The sequence below is a fragment of the Rhea americana genome, unplaced genomic scaffold, assembly GCF_003343005.1.
Source record: "Rhea americana isolate MKP2758 unplaced genomic scaffold, rheAme1 scaffold_150, whole genome shotgun sequence".
NCBI lineage: Eukaryota > Metazoa > Chordata > Aves > Rheiformes > Rheidae > Rhea > Rhea americana.
The window spans coordinates 2049358-2065807 of record NW_028185595.1 but is presented as its reverse complement, the minus strand read 5'-3'; the positions used below and the strand labels follow the sequence as shown (position 1 = coordinate 2065807).

Here is a 16450-nt window from a genome sequence, read left to right as displayed (position 1 = left end):
GAAGCAATAAGCATTTTTCAGTTGTGTTCGGTCAAATGGCATACGTTGTCCCTCAGAGGCAGCTTGCTACGCTCTTTTTCCTACATATGGATGTGAAGTGGCACAACCTATAATATGTGAGATGGTTGTTCTGTTAGTTTATTCAAACCTCTGTTGTTTCACAGGATACCTAAAACCTAGAGATCTGGGGTAAAACTAACATTTTAATTTAAAAAATAATAATGGAGTCAAATTGCTAAGCCTCGCTCTGCAAGAACTGTTGAGAGGAAGGTTTTTATTTGGTTATTTCCCTTTTTTAATTGTATTTGATCAATCCAGGATCTTTCTCTTGTCTAAAACTAGGTAGACACAGAAGAGATTTTGTGACACCAAACATTTCTTTTCAGGCACTAGAATTGGAGTTGAGTTTGAAAATTTTAAATAAGGTTACTCTTTATTCTTTATTTAGAATAAGATACTTTTTGTTGTTGTTGGGCTGCTTTGTTTTCCCGTAGCGAAGATAGAATTCAGAAAATTAATTAGATGATTATTGTAGTTAAATCAAATGGCCTTCAGATTCAAAGACTGGAAAATGTTACTATATTAGAAGAGAATAGTTGATTTGTTAGCTGCAGCAAACTTCTGATGAGATTACAGTTTTTTTCCTTTCTTCTTAAGGTTACTCATCAGCTCTCTGATGATTGCAACGTGTGTGAAGGCCGTGCTTTGAGAAAGTGCTTTTAAGTACAAGCTTAGCTTTAATTCTTATTGTCTTTGATAGGATTTTGACATCTGTTTAAATGAGATTCTTTTCTGAATTGAATTGAAATGCTCTGATACAGATGATCTTGTGCCCTTTTTTCAGTTTATTTTATTCTTGATAGATGCGGGGGGGGAGGTGTCTGTGGGGGATGCTAGTAGCTGTTAGTAGTTCCATGCAGACAAGTGTCTGTTCACATGACCTCAAAAAATCCCATTTGTTTGTTTGTTTTAGACAACAGCATTGATGTGGATTCTTCTGTGTGTGCTTCTGGCAATATTTCCTTTAATGCCTGTTGTAGGAAGAGAACCAAACATTCCTCTGGTGTAAGCATCTCATCTTGTTCTTTAAATTTTTTATTTCCCTCTTTGATATTCACAATTTTAGGCTGAGTTTTGATATATGTGAAGAATTGTATTATTGAAAGCTGACTGAGACAGGTATTGAAATTTGGAATTTAAATAGCATGATTATAGAGGCCTCAGTTATTCACTAATGTGAATGAGAATAGACTTCTAATTTTCCAGCAGTGCTTCAAAGAAAGTCACATCCCTTTGCTCTTTGCATTATTCTGTAATTTCTTGTGGATGGAAACATTTCTCTCAATATAAAAATTTGCAAATTGTACATGAAAATAAGGGTCGCTATTAAAGCAGGCTTTTCACTGGGGTGCAAACGTGGTAAATAGCACTGACATATGCGAATAAGAACACTTATTCAAAAGCAGTTTCCTTTGACAGCATCTTTCTGAATTCCCCCATCTAATTTTGAATAATTTGTCTTTGAATAACGCTAACTAATGAGTTATTCAAGAAAGTGAGTGAATAAGATAGGAAGAACTCCCTTCTTCCTCCTTGTCTCCTTTGTGTCTTGTCTTTCTACTTTTGCTTCTCTTTTGTACATTCTCTCTGCTTCCTGATGTTGCTTTTCTGATTGTTCGACAGTTAACAATTTGCTTTTTTTTCCTAGTGCGCGTTCATCACCTCTCCCTTTCCTCTTGTGAGTTACTCTCTTATCATGCAAGTCCTTTTTCTTATTTCATTGCAATCTGGTTTGGCCTGAAGGAGGCTAATGGTATTATTGTATCTACTCCAGAAAGACTTGAATTGACCTAAACTACAGCACTTCCTTCTTCTGTCTGACAAAAGATGCTGTGCCCCAACAGAGCCAGAGTGGCTGATCCTCAATAAACTATAGGATTAGAGCAGTGATATATGATTGCAAATAGGATTATGAGCCCAGATATTTTCAAAAGCATTGACATTATGCCTTGACGTTTTTCACTGTGATTTAAATCTGTCTGTTGCAAGCCATTCCTCGTCTTGATGTTTGGGCATGTTATACTCATAGAAGAGATTGATTTTTGGCCTTATTGCTGTCGTCTTGTTGTTTATGGACGTGTATATGTTTCTACTGGTCCAAATTGAGCTTGTTTATTCCTTAGAGCATATGAGTAAAACTTAGAAACCAAACTGGAATTAAATTACCTACAAGTCATCTTCACCAACATTTCTTTACATTCAGGTTTACCCTCACTATATACCTTCCCACCTTCTAAAGCAACGTTGTACATCTGAAACTGTTTATGCCTGTCTGAATTTTGTCAAGGGAGTTCTGAAGTTGAAAAGACTTGAAGCAACCATTTTATATATGTATTTACACACACACACACACACACACACACACGTATATAAAGAAATAAAATGTGTAACACTTTGGGATATTGGAGATAAGGAGATGCTGGAAGACAAAATATAGGAGAGAGTAATTATAGTGCCAGTAAGAAACAAGCTTATTTATTACATGTGCTCTTGAGCACATGTAATAGCACTGTGTCAGGTCAGGGCTTCTTCAGTATGTTAATAAAACTTGCATGGGATGAACAAGGAGCTGCTGATTAAACTCAAGCACAAAAAGAAAGCATACAACAGATGGAAGCAGAGTCAGATAACCCAAGAGGAATATAGAAACACTGAATATGCAAGAGGTGGAATTGGAAAAGCTGAAGCCCATCTGGAGCTGAATCTGGGATGGTATGGAGGGCATCCAGAAGGGCTCCTACAAGCAGCAGAAGGAAGGCTAGCGAAAATGTGGGCCTGCTGCTGAAGGGAATAGGAGACCTGGTGACAAAAGTCATGGAAAAAGTCAAGGTGCCAATGCCTATTTCACCTTAATCTTTACTGCTAAGACCAGCCTTCAGTAAAGGTCCTGATAGACTGCATCTACAAGTGTTTAGGGAGATGGCCACTCTCATTGCAAGGCCACTCTTAATTTTTGAAAGGTTGTAGCAATGGTGAGAGGTTCCTGAGGACTGGAAGAAAGCGGATGTCACTCCTTTGAGAAGGGTAAGAGGGAGGATATGGGGAACCACAGAATAGTCAGCCCCCCAGCCTTCCCAGTCAATCCCTGGGAAGGTGATGGAGCAATGGAAAGCATTTACAAACACAGGAAGGACAAGAAGGTGTTTGGAAGCAGTCAATAAGGATTTACAAAGAGGAAATCATGTTTAACCAACCTAGTAGCCTTCTATGATGAGACAGCTGGCTCAGAGAATGAAAAGCAGTGTATATTGTTTATCTTGACTTTATTGAGCCTTTTGACTCTGTCTTCTGTAATATCCTCAAAGACTGATGAAGTATGGGCTAGTGAAGTGGATGCTGAGGTGACTTGAAAATTGGCTGAACTGCCAGGCTCAGAGGATTGTGGTCAGTGGCACAAAGTCCAACTGGAAGCCCTAACTCAGGGGTCAATACTGGGGGCAATACTTTTTACCCTTTTCAAAAATGACCTAAATGATGGGACTGAGTGCACACTCAGCAAGTTTGCAGATAATCCAAAACTGGGAGGWGTGACATTTAGAGGAGCCTCAGCAGGCTGAAGAAATGCGCAGGGAGGAACCTCATGAAGTTCAACAAAGGGAATTTCAAAGTCCTATGCTTGGGGAGGAATAATCTCATGCACAAGTATAGGATGGTGACAGACTGGCTGGAAAACAACTTTGCAAAAAAGGATATGGGGGTCTTGGTAGACAGAAGGCTAAATGTGAGTCAGCAGTGAACCCTTGCAGCAAAGATGACCAACAGCATCCTGCACTGCATTAGGCAGAGCATTGCCAGCAGGTGGAGGGAGGTGGTCCTTTCCCTTTCTTCAGCCTGATGAGACCACACCTGGAGTGCTATAGCCAGTTCTGAGCTCCACAGTGCGAGAGGAACATGGACTTTCTGGGACAAGTCCAGTGGAGGGCTGTAGAAATGGTTAAGGGACTAGAGAATCTCACATATAGATAAACACTGAGAGGTGGGTTTATTTAGTCTGGAAAATGAGAATATTATCAGTGCATATAAATACATGTTGGGAGGAAATAAAGAAGCCAGAGTTGGAGCCAGACTCTTAGTGGTATCTATGGACAGGACAAGTGACCATGGGCACAAATTGAAATTCCATTTAAAAACAAGAAAATCTTTTACTATGAGAGTGGTCAAACACTGGAACAGGTTGCCCAGAGAGGATGTAGAGTCTCCATCCTTGGAGATATTCAAAAAGCTGACTGGGCAATGCCCTGGGCAATCTGCTTTTGCTGACCCTTCTTTGAGCAAAGGGATTGGATTAGATGATCTCCTGAGATCCCTTCCAACCTCAACTATTGTGTAGTTGGGTAGCCCACAAATGTATTACCAGAAAACTAATCTGAGCAACCTTTCTTTAATGAGTATGGAGTCTTTGTACGTATTTTTGTTATGCCTGAGACAACACAATGAGTGGAGCAGTCATGGTTTGGCGTTTTTGCTCAGTGGAGATGCCAAGTCGAACTGGGCAGTCTTCACTTCCGCTTTTCCCTTRGCATCTCCACTGAGTGCCCACTGAGCAAAAATGCCTATCCAGTTTTACARCCATGACAGAAGTGAATGCAAAAGCTACCTTTACTGTTCCTCTGTTTGATGACTGAAGGGAGGTAATCATGGGTAGTATTAGTGTGAATCATATTCATTATTTTGGAACAGTATAATAATTAGCAGATTTCTTTCAGTAATGCCAATCCAGTATTCTTTCTATGATTACCTGATGACTGACAGTCTTCCTGTTAATCATACTGTTATACCACCATTACTAAAAAAATGCATAGTGTATTTTAAAGACAATTTCACTGTTAGATGACAAACCTTGAAACCATTAACTTTAGTTCACTGACCACTTTATTTCATTCAAATTGTTGTTTGAAGGTAATTGAAAGTGGCTAAAAATAGTAGGAGCTGATTCAGTAACAGAAAAGTCACATGGCCAAGATGTATTTTTTTTGCCTCTACCATGGAAAGAGCATAATCCCCAATAAGTAGATGACAAGCTTGTTTAAAAAACAAACAAAYAAACRAACAAAACCTCCTGAATTTTATTTTTCCAAAACTGAATTTCAAAGTTTCTTGAAGTGTAATGCATTATTTCATCTGAATGAAGAGCATTCCTGTGAAAACTTACTGTTTTGGAAGTTTTTCTTAATACTTTGTAGGATTTTATTGTTCTTTCGTTTGTTTTTACAGAATAGCAACTGGTTTGCTGACTCTTCTGATCTCTTGCTCCTCCATGGCATCTCTTTGTAAAAGCAAAAATAAATACATGAATAACGAAGATCTGAAAGTACAGTTTTATCAGGTCAGTTGCTACTTTTCAATAATTGAGCATTGATGAGTTTTTGCACATGTACTCTCTAAGAATCCATTCCTACCATGGTTACAGTTTTCAAGAAGAAAATGATTGTTGCTAAGACCCTTGACTACTTCTTTCAAGAAGTCTGTATGCTCTTGGTAATATGCACTTTTAAAAATAGTAGTGTTGTGTTGCCAGATGCAACACATCCTGTTTATAGTTACGTGTACTAATCCATAGCTGTGCATACACATTCTGATGCTCTACTCTGAAAGTCTGAGGGTTTGTCCTGCCTTCAGTCTGTTTATATAAATTCCAGTGACCTTTGTGGAAGTTTTACACGTGGGCCAAGGGCATGCTTGCTTGTTCAGGGGTTTCTTTATTGTTTCTGGGTGGCAGTTAAGGACCACATGAAAATGATACAGAGCTGCTTTTTTGTTGTTTAAATCTCCTTTTGAAGGTGCACTGAGATTTTCCTTTATAGCCTCCTGAAGTAGGTAGATCTTTTTCATACTAAGTGCTAATTAAGTTCTAGAGAGCTTTTGAAATTGTAATAATAATTTGCTTGTCTGCTTCCTCAGTTTTTTAAACTTGTTACGGGATAATGGTTTTCCTTCAGGACCAATGTTTCTTAAATGCTTTAGCAATTATGACTTACTATATGTTGGAATTTCTTATTGAGCTAAGCAGTGCATTCATTATATCAATGATTTAGAGGCAGAGATCAAATTTGTTAAGAGGAGAAGAGGAAAGAAAAACGAATGCTTGTAATGCCTCACCTGTGTGCATACACATTTATAATGTGGTTGTTCCTGTTAACTTTTCTGGCTTAACTTTGGAAAAGAGATGTCCATGCCTTTCTTAAACATTTAAAACAGACAATACACGCTGAAGATACTGTCAGCAGTGGGTTCCTCACTGGAACACCTGAAAGCATCTGCTACAGAATCTCAGCAGCTAGAAATGTAACTTTGTGTAGGGGCTTACTTGCGGGGGGTGAGGATCTTGTAGGAATAAACATGTAGTTAAAGGGTAAAAGACATGACAGATTATTCTTGAGCCAGTTTTAGAGAGTCAGGAAATTCTGTGAGCCATGAGATACTAAATTAGGGAAAAAAAAAATCTATCTGCTTGTTCAGGAATAAACATCTTCTTTTCTCTCCCAAACATTAAGATTATAAGAATCCTCCAGTTGCTCCTGTAGCAAGGTATATTTCACAGTAGTGGTATGTAATGGTGATAGGTGACACAATAGTCTCTATTGGATTTTTGTTTCAAAATTTTTTGTAGGAATGAAAATCATGGAGCCTGCCCATTTATCTTCTGGGTGGAGGAAAGACGGGAAGGCAGAGTATCTGAGACTTCRAGCAGAAGGGAAGGAATATTACAGAGGCATCACATGTGTGCTTGAATGAAGAGCTTTTCTTCAGGGTTTAAATAAACACTTTTTTTATATTTGCTCTGAAACATATGAGAATGCTGAAAGATGATGTTTGCTAGAAGATTACTACTATTTTTGGAAAATGCAGTTTGCTTGTTCTCTCTCTTCCTTTTGGGCTGGAGTTCTCAATGGGACCAGTGCTTCAAAAATGCTGATTTGGAGCATTTTGAACACATGAGTTTTGATRCATAGCTGCTGGGCAGGCTTAAGGCGAAGATGAAACTTCTCATCAGACAATACATACCTATTTTGCAATGATAGTGATCAGGGTGCTGACATCCATATATGTGAACGCACACGATCAAGTTCCTGCTCTGCATATGATAAGGGGATTCTTAAAAATAGTTCTCCCACCTCCTTGATACGTCCTGTTAGGAGGCGGTCATTCAAAGTTACACTTTGATACGTGGTTCCTCCCTAGACAGGAAAAGATGAGATTGGTTGTTTGAGGTTTTTGTTCTGGGGAATGAGAAGAGAGCAGATTTGCTACAGTTTCTTCTTCTTTGTGTGTCATTTTCCTGGCAAATATTGACTGAAGTAGAAGGCAAAACATGTCTCCTCTTCATCAATGGTCTTAATGGTGTGTCTTAGGATTTTCTTTGCCAATCCAAACCCTTCTATAGGTTCAGCTAGGACAAAAACCTTTGACTAACACAGTGGAGTAGGAATCTCTATTGATTCTTGCTTTTTTACTATCTTTCAGGGAAAGGAACTGTTGATTTGGCTAAACTTCTGTGATTGGGATGCCCCAGCTCCTTTTTTAAAATCCTTTCTCTCTTCATTTTGGCAGTGTCTGTGTGCAAGCATCCTCTTTTGAATATTTCATTTCATAGGACCTCAGGTTTTTCCATCTGCTTACTTGGAGTGAGATACACTTTTATACAAGAAATCAGATAACTATTTTCTGAAGACTCAAGTAATTCTTTCTAGTTGCCTGAGTTTTTTTTTTTTTTCCACAAACTATTTTTGAATTACACCTGAATAGTGACACTTCCCTTTTCAGATTCTTTTTCAGAGAAAGAGAGGGCCTGTGCATAGCCTAGACTCTTTGTAGTGCTTGTGAGGAATTTTCCTTTCGTCAGAAGACAACTATTTTCTGCTCTCTTGCCCAAGTGGGCTTTCTTTTCCATCTGAGAACTAGCCAGCAGTGAAGATACTTCGGTATCTCACCTTGATATCACCACCTCACCTTGCCTGGTAAGGAACAAAGCTTGTCCCATTAGGGACAAAAGGAAACCAGAGTTTTGGTTGAGCATTTTGGCAATATAGCGATTCTTTTAGGCTTTCATACCCTGTTGCTGTTTGGAATGGCAGCACTTAGATAGTGCCCCTGCTGAAGCAGTTTAGGTGATTGCACCACAGGAGATCCAAATAATTCCCAAGCCTGTTTTCTCACATCATGTCTCTTCTATTTTCTATATACTCTGTTTCTGTACCTTCTTGCTGAGATTTCAGTGGAAACCCAGGAAGTGGACTTCATTCACTAATAATTTGGGGTTTTTTTGTGGCGTGGACATTCTCTGTGCTTACAGCTTAGTTTCCCGAGAATGAAATTTAAGGGCTACTAAGGGTCCAGGGCATTAAGAGAAATTGTAGGACGGCCCAGCATTAATAACAAATACAAATATCCGTTCTTTCTCCATACTGTATGTGTCAGAGCTCCACCTCCATCCTTAAGGAGATTTATAATGAGATGTGACAGTGGAGAGAAACAGCAATATCTCACTTCGCTGTTTGAGCCTGCTGGAGAATGCTTGTCATTTGTGGTAAGGTGAATGAAAGATGCCACCAGCTTTTTCACAGCTGACAGAGACTCTCTGGGTAGGGAACAATAATGGCAGCTTGCATCTAATGCTCCACAGAGAAGACAGTTCCCTCACGTCCCGTCTTGAACTGTATTTTTGTGTTGGTTTCTCCAAGGATGTACCAGGGCTTACAGCTTGGCAAAAGCATATGAATTGTAAATGGTCTCTTAGATCAATAGATTTGTAGACTATTAATTTGTTTGTTGGTTTTTGTACCTACACGTTACAGATTTCCAACACATGTTTAACCTTAAAGAAACAAAAAAAAGTCCAACAACTGAAGAAAATGATTAAAATAAATTTCAGCGAAAGGGAAATGGAGACAGAAAAAGTAAAAATGAAAACTGAAATAACTTCTTTGTATTTGCACCAACACTTCTGTTACAATAACTTCAATTATGCTTAGACCTGCTTTTGTAGTTTTGATACAAGTCATTGTTGCTTGAGGCAGAAGATACTAATTAATCCCCCATAGTTTCTGAAAATTGCCAACAGTTTCTCTCTCTTTTTAAATATCATTAAAGCAAGAATATCACTTTTAGCTGATTTTGTGTGCTGTGGCAAGGAGAGCAAGCATTGTCTTTTAGTTAATGTCACTTCTATCTTTGAAAAGTCGTTAAAGCTTCAGGAATGGTGGAGATAGCCAGCCAGATAGCAGCAGTGTTTACTGTACAACTTAATTTTTTTGCTGGAGTAAGCATCCATTTATCTAGCCATTTCCAAGCAGTTTCATAGATGATGTCTGATTTCTGTAGTACTTCCAAAAAAGCTGCTGTTCCTGTTGGTTGTTAATGCTGGGCCACAGTGGGAATCCATGTCAAACCCATGGAATGAGGACACAGGAGAAGTATTTTGAACCTGCTGTGTATATAGTCCAGTTAATGGTGCTGGATCTGATACCTTTTTCTCTGTGGGTTATTAGCATGGTAGGTGCTTAGCAGAGCTCAGAGCCTGAGCTGCTGGCAAAGAGGTGGTGGGACTGTAGATGTCACTCTTGGTTTCTTCTTTCTGGCTGTGGCCTACAACTGATCATTTTTTAGAGGCTGGCAGTCCAAGAGGCTGTCCAAGAATAATCTGTGGGATTGCCTCAAGGGAGGTGGTAGAGGGCAAGAAGACAGATTTGGAAGTCCTTGGTTTACATTTCCAAATTGTTGCTAAGTTACAATCAGGTRAGCCTTGGAAGCAGATGGCTGTGGCCCTCCCAGGATCCTAGCATAAATCTGACAGTAGTAAGTCAGGTTTTCTGATGTGCCCAGGTCATCATGAATCTTAAAACAGAGTATCTCAGAGGTATGAGATATGTTTGGGGAGATGACTCAGTGAGTGCAACATGACTTCACTAGTGATGAGGGCATTGCAGTGGGATTGTCAGAACTCACAATCACTCAAATAGGTTGAAAAGAAGTATCAAAAGGGAGAGGGGTCTGGCCTGAATACAGCAAAGACTTCCCAACTAAACACCAGCAGCCTAATTGAGCTAATCCCCTGAGTTTTTGGAGGTTAATTCTTCAACTTATAGCTTATTGATGTTATGCACAAATACAGCTTGTGTATTCTTGTGGCTTGAAATTAAATAAAACCAACAGATACTGACCGCCTCTGAAATCAGGGCATGAGAGGATGCTGTGAAGCTTGTTCTCTGTGCAGATACCACTAGATGTCACTGCGTGTGGAGATGAAATGGCAGCTATTCAAATATTAAAAAGTGAGGGCTGCGAACAGTGTCTAGTTGCTTTGCACTGATAAAGCCACAAGCACAATTATATCTTGTAATGCCATTTCAAATTACATGTTTGCAAAGTGCTGTGCATGCCTGATTTGCCTCTTAGGGGAATTTGCAAAGTTGTGAATAAATAGCAGTAATTGAAAACTGGGGCTGAAGCATTTTCTTGGATAATTGTCTGCTTTTTTCAAAAATACCTGATTCACAGAATAATTTTCCTGGAGTTATTTTGTAGCTGTCTGAAGACTGATTGCTGTCTCTTGACTGTGCTTGAGATGGTTCAGGCCAGTTCATGTGAACAAGCTGCTAAAACTGCAGCTTCTTTCCAATTGTTAAAATTCACCTCCAGTCTGCCCTACTGCTGCTACCTCCTCTGGCAGGAGAGGCTTTACTTGCCTTCCTCTTCACCCCATACCTGATCCCACGGAGAAGCCGGTGGTTCTGCAGGTTCCTTGTGGTTGCCATTCAAACAAGGACTCTTCTGCCTTTCTGATCTCTGCAGCTTGTTAGGTCATTTGCTGAGTTTCTTCTTCTTTTCTTTTTCTCCCTCTCACTCTCTCTCTTTTTTTTTTTTTTTTTTTTTTTAAAGAAAAGGACTGGGGAGAGATGTGTGAGGGGTATGGTTAGGTTATAAAGAAGGGGGGGTTATAAAAAAAGTTCCTTGTTGAGCCCTGATTTGTTGCTGAATTCTTGCAGTATCTAACAAATATGAAATACTTGTGTGTGTGTGTCAAAAAAAGCTAGCACAAAGGCAACTTACTTGAAGGCTTTGGAAGGTGTTGGTAAAAACAAAAATTTGGGGCCTGTCATTTCTCTGCTTTACGTGAGTGTTTAAGGAGTTACTATTGACAAAAGGCATTGCATTTCAGGTTGGTGATCCAGGACATATGTTTAAATGATTTAAAAAAAAGTCTAGAAAAAAGTTTTAAGCAATTTTTTAAAAAACTAGGAATTTTTGACTTGCATAACAGTTTCYTCAGGCATTTCCATTCCCTTTCCCTTATGTTGACTCAGATGAGAAGTTTGTACAACTCTGAAAAAACAATTTACATGTATAGTACAGGATGGCAGAGATCCACCTGTTACTTATGTGTTTCGTTGTCTGATTTCTTCTTTCTAGATGTTGAGCATTGCACTTTCAACATATGTTGTGAACAGCACACATAACAGTCTTCAGAACAAACAGGGATTGCCAGTATTCAATCAAATTATTAGCTGGACAACTCTAGGTAAGATCTTCACCTCTCCCAAACCTGTATGCTAATAGTTGGATTTTGGGAGGTTTGTTTTTTTTCTGAGGAGATGAAGATGGGGGGCAGGCTTTGTATTAACATCTTACTCACTTTTGCACRTTTTCCTTTATTTTATTCCTGTTTGTTCTTAAATGTGTTCACCATCCTTCTTTTCTAGGTGAGTTTTTTTTCCTAATGAATGTAATAAAGATTCTTCTAAAGCATTACTCCTTTGTAAGTTTATAATAAAAAGTGGACCACTTTGATTTTCAAGTAGCCTTATCTTTTGTTTTGAATGTTCCGAATATCTCAAAGATCCCTTTTAGCGATATAATGGTACAAATTCCATTTTTGCTTCATTTGAAGCCAGAGTAGGGCAATTCTTTAAGCAAACCAGTTAAACACAGGGAAATGAGAAAAAGATTGTTCCTACATTTCAATAAAGACTGAAGCTGCAGCTGATGGCAGACAARCTTGCGGTATTGACATGCTGTTCAGAGCTGCTGTACAAAATATTTGTGATCTGATGATATTGATACAGGTTTGATATCTGTTAGAAACTTACTATTAAAGAAAAAAGTAAAACTATGGATTTTTCACCATTCTAAAATTAAAATCTAAGGGTAATTAAACAGAGCAAATGACAATTATCATTGAAACTATGGAATACAGTAAAAGAAAACCTTTAGTATTTCAGTTATAAAATAGTTTTGTAGGGYTCCATCAGAAAATATTACACATTCTTTATCCCTGATTAATTTTGGAATGTGTGAAATTTAGACCTAAGCATATCCCATTTATGATTTCATAGTATCTCTGCTGAAATTAAAAACTAGGAATTTAAACTGTTTTTAATGGCTGAATTATGACTCTTGTTATCTAGCTACTTGGATGCCTTATATACATTCTKGTAGCAGTGGCATTGCTGTAACTTAAGCAGAGTTAACTTTGTTAGCTTTAGCAATCTTACTTTGGTTTGAGGAAACAAGTTTAAGATTAGTATAACTGAATGTGATTAATGTGCATGTGAGGAGGGYTCTCTTTCTGAAGTAGTTTTCTTTGAAGCATTTTGTAGCAGCATCATCCTCTCTGACTCTTCATAGCCTGCTAAGCTAAATGGTGATCTCTGTGTGGATGAATTCCTTGCAGTTTGAAAAGCCATGGAAGTCAATAATACCCTGCTTGGCTTACTATGATAGGAATTGAGGGTAAAGGTTAGTGGGTTTTTTTGTTTTTTGTTTTTTTCCCCTGTGTAAGGGTGAGAGAAGAATATTTTTCAGCTAAGAAATGTCTTGGGCAGTCAGAGAAGTCTAGAGTTAAGGAAAAGGTATATTAGAAATTCTCTTTGCTATGGGTTATATTTTTATGCTAAAATTAAAGCTAAAACTGAAATAAACTCTATGGACCTGAAAACTCTACTTGCTGCCACAGTGGTGTCGAATATTTTAGCAAAATCTTTCGAACTACAAGTAATCATTTGTATTAAGTATGATATACAAGGTAGGAGCTTTAGGCACTTATTGAAGTGGCTTTACGTAATTTGTTGAAGCAGCAGAGCAAGGCAGGTCAAGACTTAGGCATCTAACAGGGTAYCCTCGATACTCCTCTTGGAAAGAAATGCCTTGTCACTAGTGTAACCACGAAAGAGCATCTACCTGTGACTAACATCTACCACAAACATGGCATTGTAACAGTTAAGGTACCAAGGTCTGATGTAGGTTTCTCAAACTTGTCACCATTATAGGTGGGTAAGATTTCTCTTCATTCTTTTCTGGAAGAGAGTTTTGGAATAGCACTGTTACTRGCTGAACTCACATTTTGCACCTCAGTATATTTATATATTTAAGTTGCAGTTATCAGTAGTTATTCTTGATATTAATAAGCTGGAAATGACACTTCTGATGTTTTAGCAAATGGTTACCCCCTTCCCAACTATTCATTCTGACAGATACGAAGCCTACTGTGTTTAAAGTTTTAATTTAAGCCCCCAAATACTTTTTAAAAGAAAGTTAGCTCTTTGTAGAACCAGGCAAGTGAATTTGTCTTGTGTTCCTACAGGCTTGTGTAGAGCTGACTTCAGCTGTTGCACTGTATAGTYGCTGCAAATGCAGCTTAACAGAAAACAGAGGCAAGCCCAGCAGTCAGTGTGAATCCAGCTGCTTCCCACATTCTTCAGAACCTCCTTTTTTATGCTAGCAGATCTTTTAAATACATATACATTATATTTCAACCAAGCTTTTTCATCAGCAGAARTCTATCTTAGCCATGTGACAAATTTTGAAGACTTTAATGTTATAACTGTGGCAGGAGTCATGTAGAGAGGTTTGCATAGGCCAACCAGAAACATGGAGGTCTTTTGATGTTTAATATCTGATGTGATACCTCAGAGAGGGAAGGGACGATTATGACCAGCTGGCCACTCATCTRTTCTCTCCTACAACTGTGCACAGAATTTAGAGGGCAATATACATCTGATGTGTTCAGTGTCATCCACRGAGGCCAGTTGCTGTACTCAATTCCTTTCTGCCAGTTCTGACTTGCAGTGAATGTYCCTGGAGTTCCTCCTTGAGCCAGGGCTGCCTTTAAGCACGGAATGATACAAGTGATGCTGAGAGGCTGAAGCACCCTTGAAATAGTCACTTACTCAGTTATTGTAACAGGGGCTGAGACTGGAAGCCACGAAGTAGAACATGCTGACTCACAAATTTTRGAAACCCATCAGTATTTCATGCATGTGTTTACTAAAACTACTATTACAGAGCTATACTATGACAATAAACACAACCAAACAATGCACTTTCTGTGTATTTTGATTTTATTACTGAATCAGGTAATTAGTCATGAATTAAGACTTGCTGTTGATGCAGACTGAGTGATTCAGTAATGTGTAGGGGATCATAGCACATTGAAGAATCACACCAATGTTATTTGTCAACTCACTTTATAAAGAGATCAAATTAAATTCTTATATAAAAATTCAGGTTTAAAAATGGCCAAATGGCAGCAAATGCTTTTTCCTCTCCATTTCTCTTCTCCAAGCAGTTGGGCGTTTTCGCTCTTCTTTTCTTCACCTTTATTCACCTGTCCAGTAACCTATTTCCTCTCTACTCCTGCAAACTCTTGGGCCTTGTCCTCACCTGCAGAGGTTTTCCTTGTGAGAGGAGGCTCTTCAGAGCCAGTGCTGTGTGTTAACTAGGCTACTTGTTTGGGYAGCTGAGCATTAGAGAAATATTTTAAATGTTAAAGGCAAGAAGACATAGGAATTACAAAGAATAGGTCCCCTGTACTTCCTTAAATACTCCTGGTTTTAAACCTTTCAACTACAGAAACCTGTAAGTTGATGGTTTCTGTATTAAACGCTGCCAGTATTTCCAGTCACACTCAAAATGTGGCAGGTTTCCTAATCCAATACAGTGGAGCAGTGGTTTTGCAACTGCAGTCTTGGAGCTGCTGGAGGTACTYAAGGCCATGGTAAGTGGTTCTCAGGCTCATATTGAACAGTCAAGTTTAACTGTTTTTGGGGGGTACTGCTGTCTGGATTATCTGAAGCACATGAGAAATTCATGAGAARTTGTAACAACTGTGGATTAGACAGCCAGGAAATTAATATGATAGAGAATCCGRAGTTACTTTTGATAAATATTAAACATTCTGAACACTTGGGTTTCTTTAACAAAAGTAACTTCTCAAAGTAGGGTCATATATGACCAGATTTGAGTTTCTGTGTATTAAATGTCAAACTTTGAATAATGTTATGTTGTTACCGGGGGTGAAATGTTTTGCATGTAGTGACTGATGGATCCGTTTTTATTGCAGTTTCTTCCTCAGTGTTGCCTTTTTTGAGCTCCACATTTCTCTTTCAGCGACTGTTCAGCATACTACTCTCCCTGATGTCCACCTATCTGCTCCTCAGTACAGGGTAATTCTTTGTTACTCTATCTGGCTTGATCTCAAATATGAAAATCAGGGGCTAAATGTGGAATTTTCTGCTGAATCTCATAAGCATTTCTATTAAAGTATTATTTTTTCCTATTGAAGTCTCACCATTTATCTTGTTTAGCTTCCTAAATAAAATTTCAGGAGAAATTCCAAGGTTATCCTTGTATTGTAAGCACTGTCTTTTGTTGACATTCCTTTCAGCTAGATCAGGCAGGGGCTGGAAGGATATATATTCAAATGCTCTTGTACCAAAATAATGAAATCTGTTTTAATTCATATTTTTTGTTGTTTTGGTATGTGTTTTTCTGCTCACAAACTAAAAGAAATAACTTCCATCTTCCAGCTGCTTGGCATTTGCATCTAACTATGGCTTAAATGGCATACTGTAGGAAATGGCCATAAAATGAGAGCTAATTTTCTTCCAGGAGATACTTTCATGGAAGGTGCTTTTTTTTTTTTTTTTTTTTTCTTTCTTTTAGAGATTCTAGATCTCCATAAAGAGCAGGCCTTGCTTCTTTTCAGATAAGACAACTCCCAAGGGTTTGAGATTGAAAAAAAGTGTCAGCCAATCTCATGCTTTATTTTCCAGACTTGGTAGGTCTTTAGAGCCCAACTAATGGGGAATGTAGGAACCATTTCTTCCCCCTCACCTTCCACTTAAATTTAATTCAATTGGAAAATTAAGTGGAATAAAATATATTGCAGCAGAYATTTTGAAATAGCTGCCTCTTGTGAATATATTCATTTCACATGAAGCATTTCTTTTTTGCGTGCTCTTGTACACACTCTTTCTTGTGTGCTCTCATCTACCTTTCCCTTCCTYCCACTTCCCCATTAAAGTTTTGATCCTAATTTTACCTCTGTCCCCAAACATACTCTTATGCTCAACCTTCTTAAKATTTCCTGGCTACTGGATAAAGCATGAATGTT

The 16450-nt window shown here is 38.4% G+C and overlaps 1 protein-coding gene across 1 annotated transcript in view; it reads left to right on the top strand.

Moving 5' to 3' along the window:
* The window catches only part of PIGN (phosphatidylinositol glycan anchor biosynthesis class N), a 112895-nt gene that overhangs the window by 70309 nt on the left and 26136 nt on the right, over positions 1-16450 (top strand). The window contains exons 18-21 of the mRNA XM_085299596.1: positions 974-1065; positions 5275-5386; positions 11470-11578; positions 15398-15500. Of these exons, the coding sequence (XP_085155722.1) occupies positions 974-1065; positions 5275-5386; positions 11470-11578; positions 15398-15500 (416 nt within the window). The remainder of the gene's footprint in view (positions 1-973; positions 1066-5274; positions 5387-11469; positions 11579-15397; positions 15501-16450) is intronic.